Source organism: Armigeres subalbatus, chromosome 2, assembly GCF_024139115.2.
Source record: "Armigeres subalbatus isolate Guangzhou_Male chromosome 2, GZ_Asu_2, whole genome shotgun sequence".
In the NCBI taxonomy this organism is placed as follows: Eukaryota; Metazoa; Arthropoda; class Insecta; order Diptera; family Culicidae; genus Armigeres; species Armigeres subalbatus.
Window position 1 is genome coordinate 333,599,861 of NC_085140.1, and position 16,806 is coordinate 333,616,666.

The following is a 16,806-nucleotide window of genomic DNA, read 5'->3' on the forward strand; positions in this document are numbered from 1 at the left end:
CAAACATCATGAAAACACATCAGGAGCTCAAAGTATTCTGATTGAACTTGAAACTGCTCTGATACAAATTTCAGGAATTTCTCCGGAAAATACTCCAGGAATTCCTCCGGAAGTTCCTCCATGAATTCCTCCGGAAGTTCCTCCAGCAATTCCTCCGGAAGTTCTTTCAGGAAATGTTCCGGAAAATCCTCCAAAAATTTCTGCCGAAGTTCCTCCGGAAGTTCCTTCAGAAATTCCTTCGGAAATCCCTCCGGGAATTCATTCGGAAATTCCTCCAGGAATTCATTCGAAAGTTCCTCCAGGAAATCTTATAGAAGTTCCTCCGGGAATTCCTCCGGAAGTTCCTCCAGGAATTCCTCCGGAAGATCTTTCAAGAAATTCTCCGGAAAATCCTCAAAGAATTTCTGCCGAAGTTCCACCGGGAATTCCTCCGGAAGTTCCTTCAGGAATTCCTTCGGAAATTTCTCCAGCAATTCATTCGGAAATTCCTCCAGGAATTCATCCGGAAGTTCCTCCACGAATTCCTCCATGATTTCCTCCGGAAGTTCCTTCATAAATCCCTCGGGAAGTTCCGCCATGAATTCTTCCCGAAGTTCCTCCAGGAATTCATCCGGATGTTCCTAAAAGAATTTCCTTCGAAGTTCCTCCAGGAATTCCCCGGAAGTTCCTTCAGGAATTCCTTCGGAAGTTTCTCCAGCAATTCCTCCGGAAGTTCTTCCATAAATTCCTCCGGAAGTTCCTCCATAAATACTTCCGAAAGTTCCTCCAGGAATTCTCCGGAAGTTCCTCCAGGAATTCCTCCGGAAGTTCCTCCAGGAGGTTCCTCCGGAAGTTCCTCCAGGAGGTTCCTCCAGGAATTCCTCCTGAAGTTCCTCCAGGAATTCCTCCGGAAGTTCCTCCAGGAATTCGTCCGGAAGTTCCTCCAGGAATTTCTCCGGAAGTTCCTCCAGGAATATCTCCGGAAGTTCCTCCAGAGATTCCTCTGGAAGTTGATCCAGGAATTCCTCCGGAAGTTCCTCCAGGAATTCCTTCGGAAATTTCTCCAGCAATTCATTCGGAAATTCCTCCAGGAATTCATCCGGAAGTTCCTCCACGAATTCCTCCATGATTTCCTCCGGAAGTTCCTTCATAAACTCCTCGGGAAGTTCCGCCATGAATTCTTCCCGAAGTTCCTCCAGGAATTCATCCGGATGTTCCTAAAAGAATTTCCTTCGAAGTTCCTCCAGGAATTCCCCGGAAGTTCCTTCAGGAATTCCTTCGGAAGTTTCTCCAGCAATTCCTCCGGAAGTTCTTCCATAAATTGCTCCGGAAGTTCCTCCATAAATACTTCCGAAAGTTCCTCCAGGAATTCTCAGGAAGTTCCTCCAGGAATTCCTCCGGAAGTTCTTCCAGGAGGTTCCTCCGGAAGTTCCTCCAGGAATTCCTCCGGAAGTTCCTCCAGAGATTCCTCTGGAAGTTGATCCAGGAATTCCTCCGGAAGTTCCTCCAGGAATTCCTCCGGAAGTTCCACCAGGAACTTCCGATGGAGTTCCTCCAGGAATTCCGTTGGAAGTTCCTCCAGGAATTCCATCGGAAGTTCCTTCAGGAATTCCTTCGGAAATTCCTCCAGGAATTTCTTCGGAAGTTCTTTCAAGAATTTTTCCAGGAGGTGCTCCAGGAAGTTCCACCAGGAATTCCTTCCTAAGTTCCACCAGGAATTCCTTCGGAAGTTCCACCAGGAATTCCTTCGGAAGTTCCACCAGGAATTCCTTCGGAAGTTCCACCAGGAATTCCTTCGGAAGTTCCACCAGGAATTCCTTCGGAAGTCAAAAATTTCTGGAGGATCTCTGAAAGTTCCGAAAGAATTCCTGAATTCGCGAAGTAACTTCTGCAGAAATTCCTGCATGAACTTCTGGAGGAATTCCAGGAGAAACTTCCGAAGGAATTCCTGGTGGAACTTCCAGAAGAATTACTGGTAGAACTTCCGAAGGAATTCCTGGTGGAACTTAGGAAGGAATTCCTGGTGGAACTTCCTGGAGCACCTTCTGGAAAAATTCTTGAAAGAACTTCCGAAGAAATTCCTGGAGGAATTTCCGAAGAAATTCCTGGAGGAATTTCCGAAGGAATTTCTGAAGGATCTTCCGATGGAATTCCTGGAGGAACTTCCAATGGAATTCCTGGAGGAACTCCCGGAAAAATTCCTGGTGGAACTTCCGGGGGAATTCCTGGAGGAACTTCCGGAGGAATTCCTGGAGCAACTTCCGGGGGAATTCCTGGAGGAACTTCCGGAGGAATTCCTGGAGCAACTTCCAGAGGAATTCCTGGAGCAACTTCCAGAGGAATCTCTGGAGGAACTTCCGGAGAAATTCCTGGAGGAACTTCCGGAGAAATTCCTGGAGGAACTTCCGGACAAATTCCTGGAGGAACTTCCTGGAGGAGTTTCCGGAGGAATTCCTGGAGGAACCTCCTGGAGGAACTTCCGGAGGAACCTCCTGGAGGAACTTCCGGAGGAACCTCCTGGAGGAACTTCCGGAGGAATTCCTGGAGGCACTTCCGGAGAATTCCTGGAGGAACTTTCGGAAGTATTTATGGAGGAACTTCCGGAGGAATTTATGGAAGAACTTCCGGAGGAATTGCTGGAGAAACTTCCGAAGGAATTCCTGAAGGAACTTCCGGGGAATTCCTGGAGGAACTTCGAGGGAAATTCTTTTAGGAACATCCGGATGAATTCCTGGAGGAACTTCGGGAAGAATTCATGGCGGAACTTCCCGAGGAGTTTATGAAGGAACTTCCGGAGGAAATCATGGAGGAATTCGTGGAGGAACTTCCGGATGAATTCCTGGAGGAATTTCCGAATGAATTGCTGGAGAAATTTCCGAAGGAATTCCTGAAGGAACTTCCGGAGGAATTCCAGTGGAACTTCGGCAGAAATTCTTTGAGGATTTTCCGGAGAATTTCTTGAAAGATCTTCGGAGGAATTCCTGGAGGAACTTCCGGAGGAATTCCCGGAGGAACTTCTATAAGATTTCCTGGAGGAACTTTCGAATGAATTCCTGGAGGAATTTCCGAATGAATTCCCGGAGGGATTTCCGAAGGAATTTCTGAAGGAACTTCCGGAGGAACTTCGGCAGAAATTTTTGGAGGATTTTCCGGAACATTTCCTTAAAGAACTTCCGGAGGAATTGCTGGAGGAACTTCCGGAGGAATTCATGGAGGAACTTCCGGAGGAATTCCTGGAGTATTTTCCGGAGAAATTCCTGAAATTTGTATCAGAGCAGTTTCAAGTTCAATCAGAATACTTTGAGCTCCTGGTGTGTTTTCATGATGTTTGAGCAGCCCGCTCTCCATGTTTTCACCCCTGAATCCGGCCCTGGTTGAAATTTCAGAAAGTCAATTTCAAATTCAAACAGAGTTCTCTGAGATGCTGATGTGTTTTCATGAAGTTTGAGCAGTCGCATGCCCACTGCCCAGTTTTATTTCTATTGGTGATATGGCCTTTGCTCTCCCCATTTGGACCCCTGAAGCCAGCCCTGGTCAAAATTTCGGAAAGACAATTTGAAGTTCGAGCAGAATTCTTTGAGCTCCTGATGTGTTTTCATGAAGTTTGAGCAGTCGCATGCCCTGTTTCATTGCAATTGGTGATGGCCCCTGCTTTCCCCATTTTCACTCCTAAATCCGGCCCTGGTTGAAATTTCAAAAAGTCAATTTCCATTTGAAACAGATTTCTTTGAGCTCCTGATGTGTTTCCATGGTGTTTGAGCAGTCGCATTCCCAGTTTCATTGCAATTGGGGATATGGCCCTTGCTCTCCCCATTTAGACCCCTGAAGCCGGCCCTGGTCAAAATTTCAGAAGGTCAATTTCAAATTCAAACAGAGTTCTTTGAGCTCCTGATGTGTTTTCATGAAGTTTGAGCAGTCGCATGCCCTGTTTCATTGCAATTGGTGATGGCCCCTGCCTTCCCCATTTTCACTCCTAAATCCGGCCCTGGTTGAAATTTCAAAAAGTCAATTTCCATTTGAAACAGATTTCTTTGAGCTCCTGATGTGTTTCCATGGTGTTTGAGCAGTCGCATTCCCAGTTTCATTGCAATTGGGGATATGGCCCTTGCTCTCCCCATTTAGACCCCTAAATCCGGCCCTGATATAAATTTCAGAAGGTCAATTTCAATTGAAAATTTAATATTTAAAACTCCTGATATGTAAAATTTGTGCAGCCGCATGCTCATGCAAATTTCATTGTAATTGAATTTTTAGCCCATACTCTACCATTGTAACCCCTGAATGCGGCCCTGAATTCAGTCAATCCTGCCCTACTCAAATGGTGAAAACATCGGAATCGACTAAAAATCTTTACAAATATCTTTTGGGTTGGTTTGATGGGTGATTTGATAAATTTTGGGCATGAACACGTCCAGAATATTGAAAGATGTTCGAATTATAGAAAAACAATTCTGCGCACACTTATTTTTAGCAATAACTCGGACCTGAACAAAATTTTTATTTGAAAATGTATTAGAGCAAAAATATAGCTGTTCCCATTGAGCACAAACGAAACCGCGAGGAATGCCGACGATCAGGTGCTGAATACGAGCCATTTGAAAAAAATCCGTTTGTCCCGGGTCTTAGAGGGTTAAAAAACTGTTCATGTTCTCAAAGTACAGGATATGACGAAAGATTAGAGATGCTATACTCGTTGAACTGACAATTTATTCATCGATTTCATTTCAAATTAGGTTTAGAGTTAAATAATCTCATTCATCATTTAGATCTGCCAATTTAACGCCTAATTCAAAACGGATAATATTTCGAAGCTTTTAACCAATCCAGGTTCATAGATCGCTTTTGTTCAACTAACGATTCCAACTTTTCAATATCACCTTTGTCCAGTTTGAAGCTTAGAACATCCAGATTTTCCATCATTCTATCTACATTGGAGGACTTCGGTATTGGAATGGTGCCTATTTCGATCTGAAGTTATTTTTTTTATGTGAAATAGAATATGGTTACAAAAACAACATAATTACTACTACAGTACTTACTAAATATCTCAGTGAAATTTGAGCTGGACTTCGTCCGTAATTTTCAGACATCTGTTTCAGAACACCCGACTGCAGAAATGGATGATCCTTTCCGAATTTCGGCTTGCCCAGCGGACTATATGCCATAATTTTTATATCCTCCTTGTCGCAAAATCTACGCAAATCCGCCTGATGGAATCCAATCGAGCATTCAACTTGGTTAACCACAGGCTTTATGCTGCCTAGATTCACAATTTCCTCCAGTTGTTCCTCATTGAAATTGGAAACCCCAATCGATCTCACCAATCCCTTTCGGTGGCACTCCTCCAGTGCCTTCCACGTTTCCACTGGACTAACTTCGTCATCAATCTCCGAGCGGTCATTCCCAGCACCCAAATCTCTAGCGGCCACCGGCGTATGCATCAGATACAAATCCAAGTGGTCCAATCCGAGACGTTCCAACGAGAGGCGGCATCCCCGCTCGACCGCTTCCGACCGATGAAAGGTTGGACCCAGCTTGGACACCACGAAGAGCTCTTCGCGTTTTATGTCACCTTGAGCAAACATTTCCCGGAATGCTTGTCCGAGTATGTGTTCATTCCCGTAAACGAATGCGGTGTCGAATAGCCGATATCCGACACGTACGGCAGTTTTTATGGCCGCAACACCATCACTGTCGGCAATTTTGTATGTTCCGAGACCGATCGGTGGAACGGATAAACCGTTGTTAAGCGTCAACATTTTCGGGATTATCACAACAAATTTGTCGTCAGCCGAAATCTTGTTTTGGATTGCGTTTGGCTGGTACATAACCTAAATTTCGGATCAAAACAAAACAATGCTGATAAATATATTTATTTATAAATGGTTTTATTTCTGGTAAATAACGTTTACGACAAATCGATCATTATGCAAATAATTTTCCACTGATTGCAAACATGCCATAAATATTTTTTTTATCTTTTTCAATTAAAATAACTGTTTTATAAAAATCATTGCACATCAAATCTTTAATTAAAATTACAATTCCGTATCATAATCGATTGCAAAACTTAATTTCTATTTCAATTCACGAAACAGCCGTTTAACCGTCGCAACCGACAGCTGCGTCTGTATCGGCTGATACTCGTCACGCTGGCGGTTGCAATCCTCATCGTTTTCTCCGAAGCGCGCGGTGCTAGCTTCCAGTAGGGCGTATACTTGCTTCGCAGCCGCCACCATTCGATGGTCGAACACATTCAGCTCAATTTGCGAACGAACGTACTCTTTCGCCAGTTGCAAATCGCTGTAGATGTATACGCAGTTGAAGTAGTAATCAAAGCTCAGATTTCCCTTCGTCACCGAACGCTGGAGATTCTGGGGACCGTACACCTGCAGCAGTACGTTAACTGCTTCCGAGAACACTGTATAGCTGTCGTACAGGGCGTTCATCATCACCAGATAGAAAGCGTAGTCTTCGAGTGCTCTTGCGTATATGACACTTGGTGAACCAAACTTGTGCCAAGCTCGACTAACAGCTTGCGTTATCATTAATTTAGCTTCACGGGTTTTCTTCTGTGGAATGCATGTTTTAGCCAAATGCGCGAAGACTTCAATAATCAAACGATTCGTAGATGTTTCCTCATCTAACAGTTCGAATGCTTTCAAAGCGAATTCATGGCTCAGTTCAAAGCTGTAGCTTTCAAAGCGGCAAATCGAAATAGCTAGATACAGGCTCGCTACGAAGGGTTTCGGAAGGTCTGGATTGCTCGTAATGAGCGTTAAAATGGCCATGCTGGTGTCAAAAGCAGTAGTATGCCACATGTAGGTCTGTGAAATTAATTGCGGTCGCATGGCTTTGAGCTGCTGCAATGGGCGGTGCTCTGCTTGATGTCTAGCCACGTTGAGTACCTTGACAGCTTCTGTATGCCAGCCACTTTCCGACAAAAATGTGCCCAGCCTCAAGCTTGCTTCATATCCGAGCGGGTGTGAATCATCTTGAATGGTTGTCTTTCGAAATTGATAGCAATAATTTGCTACCATGTCACTAACAATACTTCTTTGCAACACTTCCAACCATTGGAAACACTTCACTAGTTTGGTTTGATTATTGCTTCCGTCCTTTAGAATTCTGCTGATAACCCATGGATTGGTTAACAATTGACGCTGAATGTTCACTAGCTTCGGGTACTCACACATCATTTCCAAGGCATCAATGATAAAGCGGGTTGGCAGATATTCAACTTCTACGGTTGAGTTTTCCTTGGATTCGGTTGCAAGTCGAGAAACATATGCTCCCAGTGCCAGTTCAGCTAGGCTCTCCGGGGTGGCAGGATTCGTGGAAGTTGGTTTCTTGGTTTTACATTTCAACGCTTCCATATTCACCGGCCAATAATGCATGGCTTTTTTCGTCGTTGGTACACTTTACACGGACTGCTCTCGATCGAATGACGAAACTGATGCGATATGCACACTCGGAGGTAGTTAAAATACTCCGGCAGGTACGCGACAATTCGGATTTACGGTTTATGTTCTTCATACCTGAATCCACCGGGGATTAGGAGGGACAGGGTTGATACCTGATGGATACCCGATTAAAGGGGCTGGGCTCGCATTGAAAACTGTATTTAGTGGAGGTTTTCATTTTCAACTACCTCTTGGGAATTCCAACTAGATGACCCTTTGATGGATCAAATGGTCTTATATGATTATGGAATCAATGTAGATTTGCCGTGATTATCCGTAAGATTTTGTCAATAAGTTTTCGTTTGTCGATTTAGGTCAGAGTTAAAAACATGCATTTTTGTATTGTGACAAATATTTATATAGACTCAAACTGATTAATTGACTGCGTTCGGGTGCCTATATGCTGATATTTTCTGGAATGGTGACTATTCTAATTAATTCTAATGTCGGTCAAAACATCGTTAATTTTTTTAATACGAGTAGCAACGAGTTAACAAGCAATAATGATTTATTGAATGTTTGGATTTGACTTTTATGATTTTTTGTAGATTTGTACGCCAGTATCAGCATTTGCGTTGGCATAAGTTTCACCGTTTCCTGGAGTTTAATAGGTTGACTTGGTTGCGACAAGACGATTTTCGGGGTGACTGAATCCATTCATAAACTTATTTTATGTTGTACACTTTAACCCTTTATAAGTCAGACGAATCTAAACAATAAATGACCGTCTGGCCGCAATTTCCTCCGCTCGACAAAGATCGATGGCTTTATCCAGCGTAATGTCCGTGATGGTCAGCATCTTGGTTCTTATATGTGGCCATTTGTTTGCTGTGACAACTTTGTACGCAATGAGTTCTTTCTCCAAATAACGGACATCAATACACTCACTTTTCTCTCGTTGTTTGCCAGTAGCCCAGTGTAGCACATTGTAGTTTCTCCAGTTTCGCTAAAAAAATCAAAGTTTTTGATCATGTCGCCGTCCAGTGACAAAGGCGACGGTTGTGACACCTGCACATCGGGCACTGCTGGCTGTCCATTCTGCTTCTGCTGTGCAGCGGTGTCTACACGGTTAGAAAAAAGTACCTAATATTAGGTACTTTTCACTCAAATCGGGGGTTCAGTGTGGGAACCCAAAATTAAGTAATTTTTTCTTGAAATTAAATGAAATTCACCTAATATTAAGTAAAATATACTTAATTTTAAATAGAAACTAACCAAAAGTTAGGTAAATTTCACTCAACTTTTGTAAACATGAGATTACTCAACGTTGGGTTCCCACACTTTAATGCCCTTGTTGAGTGGTTTTGCTCTTCATTTTATGACATCAAAGGGAAGAGGGAGGGAGATGCAAGAGAAAAAAAGTACCTAAAATTAGGTACTTTTTTCTAACCGTGTAATAGCTGTGCGAATATTTGTGTCTGCTGTTTCATAAACAGCTGAAATTGTGCCGCATCCATTTCGATGAGGAATTACGCACAATATGCTCACGCGAACAGATCAATAGCACTAAATTAGCATTTTAATTTGACATGTTTGTTATTAATTTAGTTAGTGTTCGTGTTTTAATTGTTATCTATTTGTTTAGTTTTATCCTGGATCCATTGTATTATACAAAATTTCTGCAAACTTATCCTTGACCTGATACAAAGTGTCACACTAATGGGTCAAACACAATTGGTACGTTTGCGCACGTTTTGACAGTTTTTCCATGGGAAAACTGTCAAAACGCACGCAAACGTATCAATTGTGTTTGGCCCATAACAGGGGGGTTTGTGCAACTTCAATACAAATGCTCAAACATGTTCGGCGAACCTTGACTCCACCCCCGACAACTCAAACCAAAATCAAACCGTTTTAATTTTTTCCAACCGAGCTGCCAACTGTCAAATGGTTGTTCGAACAACTTCATACACGTTCCAACAAAGCAGCAACCGAAGCGTTTTCTTGGGGGTGGAGTCAATGTTCGTCAAACTGCTTGACTGGTGTGTACGTTGCATTATGCCGCTGGAGGAACTGCGTCCAGTACTGGGTAAACGTTGTAACCGTTGTAAGATGAAGAATCATTTTGAGAAAGTGTGCAAGCTGAAGAACGAGTGAAGCAGGCAAAGGAAGGAGAGGAGACATCCGACACATCGTCGACGGACAGCGACACAGATCCAGAAGATTGGGAAAAGGAATATAATATTCATATTATGAAATCGGGAAGATATTTGACAACTCCAACATTGGAGGAAGTGTCTTGGCGGAGCTGAAGTTGAAATTTGGTGCTAAATTGGAATCTGTGAGGTTGACATAGGAGCCAACAACAGTCTGATCGGGCACGAGTGTTTATTGAAGCTTTCGGGTGTACCGGATCCGCATACACTTCCGACAAAACTTCGTTTTCAGAGCTTTGGTGGAAATCCCATTAAGGTGTTAGGTCAGATAAAAATACTAGGTCGTCGCTCAGGTAAAAAAATCGTTCTCATTCTGCAAGTGATTGATGTTGATCAACAACCTCTACTGTCAGCAAATGCTTCTAAAGAACTTGGACTCATCAAATTTTGCAACTCGGTCTCCTTTGACGGACCAAACTTTCGTGGTATTTCATGCATTTCGTGCAATATCTGCTTTATTTTTATGGTTATTATCACTTTCAACTCGGTAAATTGATTATTTATTATTTATTATTTATTCAGACTAAGGCCGAAGTGGCCTGTGCGGTATATAAGAGTCTTCTCCATTCAGCTCGGTCCATAGCTACACGTCGCCAACCACGCAGTCTCCGGAAGGTCCGCAAATCGTCTTCCACCTGATCGATCCACCTTGCCCGCTGTGCACCTCGCCTTCTTGTTCCCGTCGGATCGTTGTCGAGAACCATTTTCACCGGATTACTGTCCGACATCCTGGCTACGTGCCCGGCCCACCGCAGTCTTCCGATTTTCGCGGTGTGAACGATGGATGGTTCTCCCAACAGCTGATGCAATTCGTGGTTCATTCGCCTCCTCCACGTACCGTCCGCCATCTGCACCCCACCATAGATGGTACGCAGCACTTTCCTTTCGAAAACTCCCAGTGCGCGTTGGTCCTCCACGAGCATCGTCCAGGTCTCGTGTCCGTAGAGGACTACCGGTCTAATTAGCGTTTTGTAGATTGTCAGTTTGGTACGGCGGCGAACTCTATTCGATCGGAGCGTCTTGCGGAGTCCAAAGTACGTACGATTTCCAGCCACTATGCGTCTCCGAATTTCTCTGCTGGTGTCATTTTCGACAGTCACCAGTGAGCCCAAGTACACAAATTCTTCTACCACCTCGATTTCGTCACCACCGATGCAAACTCGCGGTGGGTGGCTCACATTGTCTTCTCTTGAACCTCTTCCTATCATGTACTTCGTCTTCGACGTGTTGATGACTAGTCCGATCCGCTTAGTTTCTCTCTTCAGTCTGACGTAGGCTTCCATCTTCTCAAAGCTATGTGCCATAATATCTATGTCATCAGCGAAACCAAATAGCTGGACGGACTTATTGAAAATTGTACCACTCGTGTTAATCCCTGCTCTTCGTATTACCCCTTCCAAAGCGATGTTGAATAGCAAACACGAAAGACCATCACCTTGCCGTAACCCTCTGCGGGTTTCGAAGGGACTCGAGAATGCCCCTGAAACTCGAACTACGCACATCACCCGATCCATCGTCGCTTTGATCAACCGTGTCAGTTTATCCGGAAATCCGTGTTCGTGCATTAGCTGCCATAGCTGGTCCTGATCGATTGTATCATATGCAGCTTTGAAGTCGATGAATAGATGATGTGTGGGCACGTTGTATTCGCGGCATTTCTGCAGTACTTGGCGAATGGCGAACACCTGGTCCGTGGTGGAGCGTTCGCCCATAAAACCCGCCTGGTACTGCCCCACGAACTCCCTTGCAGTTGGTGCTAGTCGACGGCATAAAATTTGGGAGAGTACCTTGTAGGCGGCGTTCAGCAATGTGATTGCGCGGTAGTTGCTACAATCCAGCTTATCGCCCTTTTGTAGATGGGACACACGACACCTTCCATCCACTCCTGCGGCAAAACTTCCTCCTCCCAAATCTTGAAATGACCCTGTGCAGCGCTCTAGCCAGTGCCCCACTACCGTGTTTAAATAGCTCTCCTGGTAGTTGGTCAACCCCAGGGGCTTTGTTGTTCTTCAGCCGGCCAATCTCCTCCTGGATTTCCTGGAGATCCGGAGCCGGTAGAATTATGTCCTGCGCGCGTTCTCCCAGGTCCATCACCATACCGCCATCTTCGTCTGCCACATCGCCATTCAGGTGTTCTTCGTAGTGCTGCCGCCACCTTTGGATCACCTCACGCTCGTTCGTAAGAAGGTTCCCGTTTATGTCCTTACACATATCAGGCTGTGGCACGTGGCCCTTACGTGAACGGTTTAATTTCTCATAGAACTTTCGTGTGTTATTAGCGCGGTACAGTTGCTCCGTTTCTTCACGGTCTCGATCTTCCTGCTGGCGCTTTTTCCTCCGGAAAATCGAGTTTTGTCTGTTCCGCGCCAGTTTATATCGTGCCTCGTTCGCCCTCGTGCGGTGTTGCAGGTAATTTGAAGGAATATGATTAATTTAATTGCTATTCTTTGCATATATTTATTAAAATATTTCAGAAATGTTAATTTTAAAATAAAGCACAACATCCTTTCATGACTGCTTTCATGTGAAATTGATCAAAGAACCCACGATTTTTTCATTTGGTCGCCTGAAATAGAAAAAGGCGCTTTGCTCTCTGTCTTATGACGATCACGATCTTTTGCAGTACTGGTCGTGACATTATTGCTCAGTCGTGGCTGGTGGACTCGGGTGGCACCTCGCATTCCTATGTGTAGCGTCAAAAGTGCCTCTATTCAGATGGAACACAGTTCGCGTATGAGTGGCTGATGGCAGCGAAACTCGCATAGAAGGCGTTGGCAACTGCTTGATTAAGTGTGTGGATGACAGTGGGGTCACGATCGAACTCAAACTTTGCGGTGTGCTTTACGTTCCGACGCTCGAGGGAAATATGATTTCGCTCTAGAAACTCAGTGCGGTATTCAACAGCATCGGTTGCAAACTCGTATTCGGTAATACGGTCGTCGCGGTCGCGGATAAAGTGAGCGATATGTATTGGCTGCGAGTTGCGGAGGATCGAGTGTTAAAATCCGAGACACAACACGCAAAATTGCCAACATACTTGGCATCGCCACCTTGGACACAGGGATCCAGAAGTTCTTGGCAACATGAAGCGGCATGATTTGGTGGTTGGACTGAAGGTCGTTGACTGCGGCATGAGCTAGACCTGTAAATGCTGCATCATAGGCAAAATGGCCCGACCAACGTTCTCGCAAATCGCCGAGAAGACATCGACGGAAGTGCTGGATATTATTCACAGCGACGTGTGCGGCCCAATGGAGGAGACGACCCCCGGAAGGTGCCGCTATTATATGACCCTGATAGATGATCATAGTCGTTATACTTACGTCTATTTCCTAAAAAATAAATCGGAGGTCGAGGATAACATTCGCGAATACGTGAGACTGGTTCAGCGCAGCACTACGGAAATGCTATGTCGAAGAAGGGATCAAGGCGGAATTTGGTTTGGCAGCAAGTAGGACATGAACCACCTGCGACTGTTCGGAAGCGTCGGTTTCGTGCTGATTCCATCGGTGAAGCGGAAGAAATTCGGCTTCAAGGATGACATTCGTCGGCTTTTCGGCCGAACATAAAGCGTATAGGATGCTGCATACGAAGACGGGGCAGATCCAAATCAGTCGCGATGTCCGTTTTCTAGAGCTCGGTGATGGATCCAAGGATCAGCTTCGCAACGACGTTTCCAATGGTCAACTTCAACAATTGGAGAAAAGTTCGACAAGTGAAAGAGAAGTCGAGTGGTCTTTCAATAACCTGCCAAGTGACCTCCAACCGGCGGCCGATGATACGATTTCCGAACCCGACTTCTTGGGCAGGGACGGCCAAGATAATGGCTGGCCACGAGAGGCCACGAGGAATTTGAAACGATAATGGGAACGACTGGCTTTGCGGTCTGTGAAACGATGAATACGCTGAAGATTCGGCGCCACCTCCGGTCGTACGTCGTTCGCAGAGGGCAACAGCTGGTGTTCCACCAGCGAGATATTCCGAAGAAGTGAATGCGGTGAAGGAGAGTTTGGTTGAACCGAGGTCGTACAAAGAAGCTGTGTCTGGTCCGCAGTGCGCGGCGATGGCCGAGGAAATGCAGTCGCACCGTGAAGATGGAACGTGGGAAATTTAGGATATTCCGGCAAACCGAAAGGCCATCGGATCCAAATTGATTTATAAGTAAGTGCAATGTCAAGTACGAGGCGTGGCTCGTCGCGCAGGGCTTCTGCCAGAAATTCGGGACCGATTACGATCTGGTCTTCGCTCCCATTGTGAAACAAATAATGTTTCGGACGATGCTGAGTGTGGCAAATCAGTGGAAGACATTAACGAAACACATTGACATCAAGACTGCATACCTCCACGGCACGCTTTAGGAGGAAATCTTCATGTGCCAGCCCCTCGGGTATGAGAGCCGATAAGCCGAATAACGTGTGCCGGTTGAGGCGCAGGGTTTGTGTGGGGGTTTCGTTATAACTGAAAATCCTACATATTTTGAACTGCACCTTTTCAAAAAGGTTATGCAGGAAGGCGTGTGCTTTGACATGAGGCATTAATTAGTTTAGAGTTTGATCGATAGGTGGCGGTATATTTGAATTCATTATTTTAGACTACTCAAGTAATTCTGATATATGGAATTTTCCTCATTGTAAATATTCTTATCGCACAAATTTGAAATTTGTAAAGATGACGTCTTTAACAAAGTTCGTCTGGTGGGAATGGAATGGATTTACAAATAGGCGGCACTAGTGTACTTGCAATATTCTTGCATATTTGGAATATTGCTTTAGCTTGGGATTCCTCATACCTACACCCAGTGGCGCCGGGAGTGGGTGGGACAAGTAGGACATGTCCTACGCATGAATTTGCCTGGGTGGGACAGTCAAAGCATTGTCCTACCCATGATTATGGTAAGAACATATGAAGTCATTGACTGGCAAGAATCTTTGTGTTATCAAATGGTGATTTCAAAGTTAATCGGAGTCTTTAGAATAATCATAGACGATTCCGGGATTCTAAAGGAATAGAGTACTGATTGTTCTTTAGGACTTAAGGCACTTTTTAATCCCGATAGTACTCAGGATGTTTAAATTAAGGATGTTTTTGATCATTTAGTAATCTGGGCTCGATCATTTAGTAGTTTGTCAATAACTCATTTCACATGCTAAATTCCAAAATGTGTTGTACGCTGGACTCTACAAACCTCAAAAGATTCCTTTGAAAACTGAAGACACACCACAAAAGATCTGCTTCGTCATGAATTCCGAGCTCCCATTGAGATTCGTAGACAATCAAACGATTTCTTCTATGTCTCATATTGATATGGATGGGCAGAAATCGACCCACATCGACATTTCCACTTAGTCCTACCCACGACTCGGAACGTGGCTGCGCCCCTGCCTACACCCAAGATGAATACACCACTAGGTGCTATAATTGCCAAATTCACGATTCAGCCATCTTGGATTTTAGTATGGAAGAGCCAGCCGGTTTGTTTATGTTTTGCACCGAAAATGAATTTTTCACCCCCGCCTTCTTCTCGTCCATAAACTGGGCAGATTGAAACACCAAGCAGTGTATTCATCTTGCCTACACCCAAGTTGTATTCGGCAACATTGTTCAGGACATCCATGACTACAATGCGATGCTCAATATAATGAGTACTTCTTCCAAGATGCGGCGCTAGTGAGCTGTTATATTTGAGTATATTGTTCCATGTGAGATCTGATGTATTTTGGTTTCTAGCATTTTTTTTGCAAACATGAATGTTGTGGTAGAGTTCATCAAAGTTTTCTTTGTATTCAACCTGCTCCAGCGATGCTGCAAATAATAGAATGTGTTCACAGAATACGTTTTAGGTCATCCAAGACAACCCTGGAATTAAGGCCGTTGGGTCTACATGCGTAACCAAAGATCAGCCAATTTGCCGCCTGTTTGTAAAATTCCCAATTATTACTTCCGTCACAAGACACGTCCCACTAGACAACCTTTGATCAAGACGCCATTTTAACCAATTTTAAATTTGTGCGATAAGAATATTTACACTGAGGAGAATTCTATATATCTGAATATCTTGAGTAGTCTAAAATAATAAATTCAAATATACCACCACCTGGCGGCCAAGTTCCAAACTTATCAACGCCTCATGTCGAAGCACACGCCTTCCTGCATAACCTTTTTAAAAAAGGTGCAGTTCAAAATGGGTAGAATTTTCGAATATAAGTAAGTTTTTTTGAGCAAAGACAGAAGGTTAAGGATATGGTTCGGGACGGCATCGTGCAACTGCAATATTGTCCGACTGAATATATGTAAGCTGATCTGCTAACCAAACCGTTGCAAGCCGTGAAACGGCAACAGCTCCGGGTGATAATTGGCATCAAATCGTTCCGCGTTGAGGAGGAGTGTTTTTTTTTCTAATTGGTTTATTTATTAGGCTCAGTTGTGTATAACACTCTGCGGAGCCATTTTCTGGTTTTGCTATATTATGTACAAAAACTAAATCGGATACTTTTTTTGTCAAAATGAAACTTAAATTAATCATGATACACTTCAACTTGGTCCACACTAATGTTGTACGCTGCTGCTATTCTCGTTTTGGCGTCAGATATAATGTGTTTACGTTCACGTTCATCATCTATCCAATCGTACATCGGCACTCTGAATCGTCTTTTTTCGAGAGGTGGGTCCTACGAGTGCGAAACGGGGTTTTTGTCATTCTCGCTTGTAGATGGATTTACTGCTTCAATTGTTTCGGATTCCGATGGTTGTTGCCGCTTCTTCTTAGTTTTCTTTAATTTCTGCATCAATTCCATATCTCGCTTTTTACCTCCGCTGGAATCGCTATCACAAAAACCAGAGATTGTTTCGATTTCTTTCATTCCAGCCAGCAACGTGGTGTTGTTTACTATAGGCTGCTGCTGCTGCTTTGCATCACGCTTTTGTTGCAGAATCGGACAAACTTTTTTCTTGTGCGTTTCAGATTTGCATGAAAAACAATTCCCTCATAATGGACCCTACTTTTATGGTCATGGAAATAGAATACCTCTGGGATGTGCTGTTCTACATCCATAATAGATTCCACGTACCCCAGTGAACATATCCAGCTGGAAAGCGTTCGCGTATGGTGCGCTTTATTTTACCAAATGGACATCACGGAAGAGTCGTCGTGATCTGATATTTCCGGTGGCAGATCGTAAACCCGCACATATCGAGAATTTTCTGCCACG

The 16,806-nt window shown here is 44.2% G+C and overlaps 3 protein-coding genes across 3 annotated transcripts in view; 1 reads left to right on the plus strand and 2 right to left on the minus strand.

Moving 5' to 3' along the window:
• LOC134212790 (mediator of RNA polymerase II transcription subunit 16) overlaps nucleotides 1-16,806 on the plus strand; it is a 40,505-nt gene that overhangs the window by 16,847 nt on the left and 6,852 nt on the right. The gene's annotated exons all lie outside the window — the stretch shown is intronic.
• LOC134212788 (1,5-anhydro-D-fructose reductase-like) lies at nucleotides 4,671-5,799 on the minus strand. Its single transcript, XM_062690953.1, has 2 exons — nucleotides 5,019-5,799; nucleotides 4,671-4,947 (listed from the first exon to the last, which is right to left on the minus strand). Exons 1-2 carry the CDS (start codon nucleotides 5,736-5,738, stop codon nucleotides 4,768-4,770), a joined length of 900 nt encoding a protein of 299 aa, XP_062546937.1. The 5' UTR covers nucleotides 5,739-5,799; the 3' UTR covers nucleotides 4,671-4,767.
• LOC134212787 (uncharacterized) lies at nucleotides 5,848-7,483 on the minus strand. Its single transcript, XM_062690952.1, has one exon. The coding sequence runs from the start codon at nucleotides 7,374-7,376 to the stop codon at nucleotides 6,057-6,059; it is 1,320 nt and encodes a 439-aa protein (XP_062546936.1). The 5' UTR covers nucleotides 7,377-7,483; the 3' UTR covers nucleotides 5,848-6,056.